This window comes from Lathyrus oleraceus, chromosome 3, assembly GCF_024323335.1.
Source record: "Lathyrus oleraceus cultivar Zhongwan6 chromosome 3, CAAS_Psat_ZW6_1.0, whole genome shotgun sequence".
Classification (NCBI taxonomy): Eukaryota; Viridiplantae; Streptophyta; class Magnoliopsida; order Fabales; family Fabaceae; genus Lathyrus; species Lathyrus oleraceus.
In genome coordinates, this window is record NC_066581.1 from 503,592,550 (window position 1) to 503,601,362 (window position 8,813).

General features: G+C 34.5%; 2 protein-coding genes across 6 annotated transcripts; both read left to right on the forward strand.

Moving 5' to 3' along the window:
- Positions 1–2,885: 2,885 nt before the first annotated feature.
- LOC127128405 (uncharacterized) lies at positions 2,886–6,193 on the forward strand. 5 transcript variants are annotated; one of them, XM_051057691.1, is made up of 5 exons: positions 2,886–3,008; positions 4,106–4,293; positions 4,504–4,602; positions 4,710–4,861; positions 5,737–6,193. In XM_051057691.1, the coding sequence occupies exons 2-5, from the start codon at positions 4,111–4,113 to the stop codon at positions 6,122–6,124; spliced, it is 822 nt and encodes a 273-aa protein (XP_050913648.1). In that variant the 5' UTR covers positions 2,886–3,008; positions 4,106–4,110; the 3' UTR covers positions 6,125–6,193. The 5 variants fall into 5 exon arrangements, with proteins under 5 accessions (XP_050913648.1, XP_050913647.1, XP_050913645.1 ...); XM_051057690.1 differs by having other exon boundaries at positions 2,905–3,075; positions 4,103–4,293; XM_051057688.1 differs by having other exon boundaries at positions 2,909–3,075.
- A 920-nt stretch (positions 6,194–7,113) lies between these two features.
- On the forward strand, positions 7,114–7,668 carry LOC127131851 (uncharacterized). Its single transcript, XM_051060742.1, has 2 exons — positions 7,114–7,304; positions 7,464–7,668. The coding sequence occupies exons 1-2, from the start codon at positions 7,114–7,116 to the stop codon at positions 7,666–7,668; spliced, it is 396 nt and encodes a 131-aa protein (XP_050916699.1).
- The last annotated feature ends 1,145 nt before the right edge of the window (positions 7,669–8,813 follow it).

The window sequence follows — 8,813 nt, forward strand, 5'->3', positions numbered from 1 at the left end:
TGATTTTGGAATTGTTAGGTCTTGATGAATGTTCTTGATTGTGGTGATTTAATTGTGTTAAAACTGAAAATTAACGTTATATAATTAGGGTATTGTATGAGTTATAATTTTCTGAACGTGTAGCTTTTTACGGAATCGAAATTGGAGGTCCGAAAGTCCTCCAACGATGAAAAACGCGGAAAATTCCGCATGCTGTTTTACAGTAACGGGTTACCCACCGAGCGTTAACCGGTTACTTGCTTAAAAATCTGCATTCTGTTAAACTGAGTAACGGGTTACCCACCGAGCGTTAACCGGTTACTTGCTTAAAAATTTGCATTCTGTTAAACTGAGTAACGGGTTACCCACCGAGCGTTAACCGATTACTTGCTTAAAAATTTGTTAATTCTGTTTTGCAGTAACCGGTTACTCACCGAGCGTTAACCGGTTACCACTGTTTGAAAAGTGAAAAAATTGAGATTTTAAATGTTGTATTCGTTTTGGAATGAAACCTAATTGTGCGTATTTGATAATTAGTTTATATATGGTGATATGTGGAATGTTAAGATAGTAGAGATGATCTTAATTGCATATTATGTGAATGGTGTATTTGTTATGAATGTGTATATGTACCATTGGTGGATTTGTGAATGATATATTGTTATGAATGTGTATATGTACCACTGGTGGATTGTGAATGATATATTGTTATGAATGTGTATATGTACCATTGGTGGATTGTGAATGATATATTGTTATGAATGTGTATATGAACCATTGGTGGATTTGTGAATGGTGTATTTGTTATGAATGTGTATATGTACCATTGGTGGATAATTCCTATAGTTGAATTGTGGTGATATGTGGAATGTTAAGATGGTAGAGATGATCTTAATTGCATATGTATTGGTATTTGTACATTCATTCATGGCATGGTCGACTTCATAGTGGAAGCGGTGAAACTGTGGGTTCACATGGTAGCACACGTTGATCCTTAATTGGAAATAGGCGTGGTAGATAGACGGTGATCCTTAATTGGAAATAGACGTAGCACACGTTGATCCTTAATTGGAAATAGGCGTGGTAGATAGACGGTGATCCTTAATTGGAAATAGACGTAGCACACGTTGATCCTTAATTGGAAATAGACGTAGCACACGTTGAATGTTACCTTTACATGGGTATCGTGTAGATACTCAGGAGTAGTATCGTTGAAGTAAGTGGAAGGTAGCTCACTCAAGATTAGCTGGAGAATCTCGGTGCTTTGTTTTAGAGACTAAGTAGTGAGTCGATGCTCTGGTCATGTAACACTGGGTAGATTAGTAGTATTGAACTCATATCTTATTTGGATATGCATCATGTTATTACTTGTTTTATTTTATCTTGAGGTGATTATTGAGAGATGATCATGGTATGGGACATGGATCATTTTATGAAATACATGAGTATTCATTATTTTCCGCTGCGAACGCATATTCTTGAATATTCATGAGAAGTGAAATGTGTTATTTTGAATGACCAGGTGTATTGTATATTGATGATGAATGATGTTGGTTTTTGAAAGCTTTTAGTTTTTGAAAACGTCGATGTGACGCCCTTTTGTTTATATGCGTGCTTATTTAATCTGATTATATGTTAAGTATTTTGGGAAGCGGTGAAACTGTGGGTTCACATGGTAGCACACGTTGATCCTTAATTGGAAATAGGCGTGGTAGATAGACGGTGATCCTTAATTGGAAATAGACGTAGCACACGTTGATCCTTAATTGGAAATAGGCGTGGTAGATAGACGGTGATCCTTAATTGGAAATAGACGTAGCACACGTTGATCCTTAATTGGAAATAGACGTAGCACACGTTGAATGTTACCTTTACATGGGTATCGTGTAGATACTCAGGAGTAGTATCGTTGAAGTAAGTGGAAGGTAGCTCACTCAAGATTAGCTGGAGAATCTCGGTGCTTTGTTTTAGAGACTAAGTAGTGAGTCGATGCTCTGGTCATGTAACACTGGGTAGATTAGTAGTATTGAACTCATATCTTATTTGGATATGCATCATGTTATTACTTGTTTTATTTTATCTTGAGGTGATTATTGAGAGATGATCATGGTATGGGACATGGATCATTTTATGAAATACATGAGTATTCATTATTTTCCGCTGCGAACGCATATTCTTGAATATTCATGAGAAGTGAAATGTGTTATTTTGAATGACCAGGTGTATTGTATATTGATGATGAATGATGTTGGTTTTTGAAAGCTTTTAGTTTTTGAAAACGTCGATGTGACGCCCTTTTGTTTATATGCGTGCTTATTTAATCTGATTATATGTTAAGTATTTTGGGATAGAAAAAGGGGTGATACACCCAACAACAAATCCCCGTCCAAGAACAATGTCAACCCACTCAAACCCAACGACCAACCTCACACAATCACCCTACCATATACACCCAACCTCGCAACCCATTCATGCCACACATTCAAACTTAAAACCAAGAATCAAACCCTAACCACCAACAACCATACACAGCCACCACAACAGTCTATAGCTCAGATAAAATTTATTGTTCTACTCAATTCTATATAAATTTATCCAAAAATATTTTTACATTCAACTCATTTTTACTTAAAATCAATTCTATAAAATTAATTAATTCAAAATGAATTCTTTTCACAACACATCCAAACATGCTAAAAAATTTATTTTTTTCATTAGAAATGTTCTACCGTTGTTTCTTTATTACTTTTCATAAAATTATTTGTTTTTTCAATCATTTATAATTATTTATCAATGTCATTTTTCACATATATATATATATATATATATATATATATATATATATATATATATATATATATATATATATATATATATATATATATATATATATATATATTTATGATCTTCATAGCATGTTAGGGGACACGTGTACATGCTTTTATTGGGTAGCTTGCGTGGCTATCCCTTGAAAATTATGTAACTTTTTCATACGAGAGAGAGATTGCGGAAGAAGAATCTGCAAAACGGTGCGAAATTAGAAAACGCTTTGTTTTTCTTACACACTTTACTAATCATTTCATCGTCTTCACGCAGGTTCTTCTATTTTTTCCCCTAATTCTTCTGTTAAATTGCACTGTTTTTTCATATTCTCTTCAATTAGGTTACTTAAACCCTATGCTCTGATATGGAATTAACACTTCTAATCATTATGTTAATCATATTGTTTATGATTTATGCAATTTTTCCTTTTTTGCTTCTTAATAGCTATTAATTGTTATGCTAGTTATGTTTTTTTTATTGTTATGCATTTTTTTTTCTTAACTGAATTAGTTAGAAGCCTTATCACTTGATGCATTTGCATGATCCAAGATAAGATGAGAGAGGGTTAGGGTTTGTTTTAGCATCAAAAATTTAGGAACTGGGGATTGAGAGTGATGTAAATTGTAATGTCATTCTTACATCTAAATTGAGTGTATGTTTGGTTTCATGGTCGGAGCATTTAGAATTGATTATGGATGTGTAGAATTGATTTTGAATGTATGTTTGGTTTCACCGTTTGGAGCACTTAGAATTTGTTTTGGATATGTAGAATTGATTTGGGTGTATGTCTGGTTTCACGGTTGGTTGGAGCACTTGGGATTGATTATGGATGTGTAAAATTGATTTTGACTTGTTTGGTTGCTCTCGAGCAGAATAGATTTTGTGTTTCAAAATTGATTCTACTTGAAGTTATGATTTGTAGCTTTTGAGTTCTAAGCGTGATTCAACTTACCTTTGTAGAGCTTTCTTTATATGCATTCTTTGTGTTAACTTCTGCCTATTGAACTTGATTATCAACTGCTTTCTCAATTAGTTTTTATCATAAGGTTTTGATTTGTGAAACACCAACACACATACGGACATGATATTGACACCGACACATGTACATCCATAATAATTTAACAAAATGGAATTTATTGAATTTAATTATGTGCTGGTGTCAGACACTGAGACACGTCTTCAACCTGAAGTGTTGGTGCTACACGTCCTCAATCCCAACATTCCTTTTTTTTTCTTCCTTGGGTCATATCTATAACCTTGAAAAAGTTGTATCTGATTTGTTATTTGGCTTTGGACATAGCAGTGAGAATGTATAATAATGTCAGGCCGCAACTAGGGGTGCCTCAATTTTATTCTCAACCTCCAACAAGCTCACAACCTAATGTTTTAGGAAATGCATTTAATGCTGCCGGTTCTGGACTCATTCGAGGTGGGTTGGGTGCTTATGGAGAAAAAATATTCGGATCAAGCTCTGAGTACGTCCAAAGCAATGTATGTATCACCATTCTATAACTTTGAATGATTCAGTTTAACATACTGACTCATGGTTGATAACATTTTATATATGTTGTTTTAGTAAAAACTAATGCAACTAAAAAATGATTTCAAATAGTTGTTGATATCTTGCATTCAATTATCGATGTTATTTGTATGTGTGAGTCAAGGTTTGTTTATTAATTAGTTATCTATTTTCAACAACAGATAAGTCGGTATTTCTCTGACCCCCAATATTACTTCCAAGTGAATGACCACTATGTTAAGAACAAATTAAAGGTGGTTTTATTCCCATTCCTGCACCGGGTAAGCAATAATCTCGCTCTTTTCTGCATTCATCTAGTTGAATTTTTTACTTTCGTTTTGCTATTTTATCTTCTTGCTTGCACTTATTGTTGTCTTTTCTTGTTCAGGGTCATTGGACTAGAATTACCGAACCAGTGGGAGGTAGACTCTCTTATAAACCTCCAATTCATGACATAAATGCACCTGACCTGTACATTCCGTTGATGGCATTTGGTACCTATGTTGTTCTTGCTGGCATTTCACTCGGTCTTCGTGGAAAGTAAGTATAATATCGCGGATATCCTAATTCTATGAAATAGTGCTGACATGAATTATATCCTCAAATTTATGTGTATGTGCACCCTAGCAAGGTTGTCAAAATCAAAATCTAGATAATGCTACGATTTTGCGATCCCACTCACCCCCATAGATTCCGATTTTAAGTAGAATCCTGTTGTAGCCAAATTGTGAAAAAAATCTTAAAACCATTGATTATGTGCTACCTTGGCCATTTCCGGCCGCTATCGACCGTTTTCCGATCACCACCATTACAAGCCGAGAAGGATGACAAGATGCCGATGCGCAACAATTATGGTTCCGCATAGGCCATTTTCCCACGAATACACTTGCCTACCAAAATATCATGTAAAAAAATTCAAATATATAGTACTATTTTTCGATTTAGGAATATCTTACGGTTTCTATTACTATCTTATGTTTTATGATCTTGCTACCCCTTTCTGATTTTACAAAAATAATTGGGTAGGATCTTCCAATCTTAGTTACAATTTTATGTTTTACGATCTTATTATCTTACTATCCCCTCCCTATCTTATGCAAGATCCCGATCATGACAACCTTGCAGCCTAGAGCTCCACACCATGCTTTCTCCTTATTAGTCCATAACATAATTTCGCAGCTGAATACATTCGCTATTCCTGATTAGTTCGGAAATGTTATGTGCAGTAACTAGATCACGCAAATTATTAGATATCAATAGTCTTTGATTAGTACAATTGTAAAGAAACATATAAAGCTATTTAACACCTCAATCCTATACTGTGAAGTTTATTTGCTTTGTGATGAAGAGTTGGTAAATCACATTTTTCCTTTGTTGTCGAAGTTTCTTAAGCATTTTGTATTTATTGCTGCCAGGTTTAGTCCGGAAGCATTAAACTGGTTATTCATCAAGGGATTGGTTGGTTGGTTTATGCAAACAGCGCTTCTTAAAGCGACATTACTTTCATTAGGAAGTGGAGAAGCGCCACTACTGGACATTATAGCATACGCAGGGTACACTTTTGCGGGCATATCTTTGGCTGTTGTTGGAAAAATAATCTCCGGTTACTCGTACTACGTTCTGATGCCATGGACCTGCTTATGCATGGGAGTATTCTTAGTTAAAACAATGAAAAGAGTCCTTTTTGCAGAAGTGAGGAGTTATGACTCAAGTAAACACCATTATCTCTTGCTGTTTATTGCTTTTGCTCAGTTCCCATTGTTCATATGGCTTGGAAACATTACTGTCAATTGGTTTATATGAAGTGATTGTATTTATACTGTACTATATAGTACCACTTAATGTTATTTTTTGGTTGTGGATTTTGGATAATCTCTCTCTCTCTCTCTTCCTTTTATCCTATGTATACTTATTTCTACACTAAAAAAATCATGTTCAGATTCAAATTATAAATTTTATCTTTTAAGTCGAATCAAATTTTGAAGAGCATAATCAATTTTACTTGAGAGTAACAAAACATATCAATTTTGGATACTTCAAAAGTGAAATCAAAGATACTAGTATTAAACAAGACACGGCATCAACATTTTGATGGGTAAAAGATCCATCTGTCCAAAAATCCACACAGCATGCTATGAATGTAGATAGGTCGTATTGACGTCTGTTTTATGGAAATGCTCTTTCAATTCTAGGTGTCTAGGTGTCTGCCACATTCTTGAAAATCTGAAAATGCCCCCGGCATCCGTTCAAAATTATGTCCATTTTCTTATTTACGAGTTCCAACTTAGTTTTTGAAAAAAATAGTTTGAAAATTCGGAGATGTATTTTCGAAATCTCACCTGAACTCATTTATAGATTTGTTATTCATGCAAATTATATAAATAATAATTCAGTGATATTTTCGGAGATGCATCTCCAAATATGTCTAGCAAAAATAAAACACCACCTTACATGAGCTTCTTCTTCATGCTAAAAAAAATCTAGCAAGACTCTTGAAAAAATTCCTTTCATTCTCAATCAACTTTTCAACATCAAAACATCATTCTTGTATTTCATAAAAGGAGAAGAATAAAATGGAATTACATGTAAATATTATTCGTTTCATCCCATGCATTAATCTTAATTTTCTGATGAAAAAAGGATGTTGAGTTTGAAGATACATTTCCAGACTAAGTTAGGAGAGTTTCGGATGTGCATCTCCAGATTGTCCTGATAATTTGATATGTAACATTGTTTTTATGTTATTGGTGATAATAGATATGGTGCACCCATATATGTTTCCCAAATTTATTATGAGTGTGGATGTTAAATCGGTCAAACCGAAGCATGATGTTAAACCAGATGAAGCGAATGATGATGTGCAATCGGAGGAAGCGAATGATGATGTTAAACTGAATGCTCGTTCGGCTGATGTAAAGGTAGATGTTCCTGCAAAAGTTACTAATAAAGAAACGTTTTTCGTTTGTGAACATATGCTACACAGGTTCGTAGGGAGGCGGGAAAATTGAGGTTTGGCGTTGTAATAGGAAGGTCCGACAATGGTTCGGATAAAAGGCAAGCATTTGTACCAAGCAAAGATAAGGAAGTTGAAACGAGGTGACACTGGATTGAGGAAATGTGAGTGTCCGTTTAAATTGTGCAGATACCGCATGGCGGATGAGGCATGGAAATTTAATGTGATTTTTGGTGTATATAATCATGCATTGACTGAAAAGCTAGTCGACCATCCCATTATATGTCGCCTTGTGTCGGAGGAAAGGGAACATGTTTCGGACATGACCTTAAACATGGTGGCTCCGAAAAACATACTCGCGACTTTGAAACGGAAAAGACCTCCAAATGTTTGAAATATCAAGCAAATATACAATGTGTGTGCTTGAGACAACAAGGCGATAAGAGGACCAAGATCTGATATACAATAAATGTTAAAGCTTTTGGAAGATGAAGACTATGTATCGAGGTACAAAGTATGTGAGGGTAAAGTTATTGTTCGAGATATATTTTGGAGTTATCTGAATTCCATTTTCTTTACACAAACTAGAATGACAATTTGGTCAACACTAATAAGTGAGATTAAAATAAAAGTTGAACTAGGTGCACAATGAACTTGATGAATTAATCAACTAAATAAAATCAGATAATTCTCATTAAAGTCCTAGTCTAAGGGATCATACAAAAATCAAGATTTTTAAGCCTTAATGGCAAAATGGTTATTATAACAAAAATGGAATAATTAGGAAAATAAACTTTAATCAAGAACTAATCCTAATTATATTTAATCATGCCAAAAAATAATTAGTCAGATTATTCTGATCATAACCTAATTCTAAAATTAAATTGTACTAAAAGAAAAATCTAATGCTAATTAATATAATAAATCAAGATTAATCCTGATTGACATAAAAGATCACTAATCTAAATAATGAGAAACTAATGTTAAGGTTAATAAAATAAATTAACATTAACCAAGTCCTAATCCTACAATTTAATCAAGAATAAATTTCCAATTGAACTTGATCAAAAAACAAACAAAAAAAGTAGAAATAGGAATGGTGGTGGTCCTGCCAGCGTTTGGGCCTAATTGAAGGCCCAAGTGTATCATTGATGAATTTGAGGAGGGTGTAGCGGGCTTGGAGATGTGCAGAAAGCAATGCGATTGGACCTTGGCCCAAATTTACAACCCAGGAGCAAGGCATGGTATGATTGTGTGATAAAGCCAACATCGTTTGGGCTTTAGGCCCAATCCCAGCCTAAACACAAAGTTGAAACCAACACCATCAGCCGAAAATGAGAATTCATCCATCAGCTCCGGCCAAAGCACTTATGAGCAAATAAGCATCATACGCGGACGAAACGACTCCAAGCTGAAAAGCGCTTATGTGATTGACTTTTGCGTTTCACCAACATCACGTCGTCTTCTTCGTATTCGTCCTTCATTCATCATGGCATCGTATTTGTTTCGCATTTTTAGAGCAGTTTCGAATCATCTAAA

What these genes read in the sequence shown, in the direction of transcription:
- LOC127131851 (XM_051060742.1), top strand. Translation starts at nt 7,114, where the DNA reads ATGAGTGTGGATGTTAAATCGGTCAAACCGAAGCATGATGTTAAACCA. An exon ending in TGTGAACATATGCTACACAG is followed by an intron (nt 7,305 to 7,463) that starts GTTCGTAGGGAG and finishes TAAATTGTGCAG; the next exon opens with ATACCGCATGGCGGATGAGG.
- LOC127128405 (XM_051057691.1), top strand. Translation starts at nt 4,111, where the DNA reads ATGTATAATAATGTCAGGCCGCAACTAGGGGTGCCTCAATTTTATTCT. An exon ending in CTGAGTACGTCCAAAGCAAT is followed by an intron (nt 4,294 to 4,503) that starts GTATGTATCACC and finishes TTTCAACAACAG; the next exon opens with ATAAGTCGGTATTTCTCTGA. An exon ending in TCACTCGGTCTTCGTGGAAA is followed by an intron (nt 4,862 to 5,736) that starts GTAAGTATAATA and finishes TATTGCTGCCAG; the next exon opens with GTTTAGTCCGGAAGCATTAA.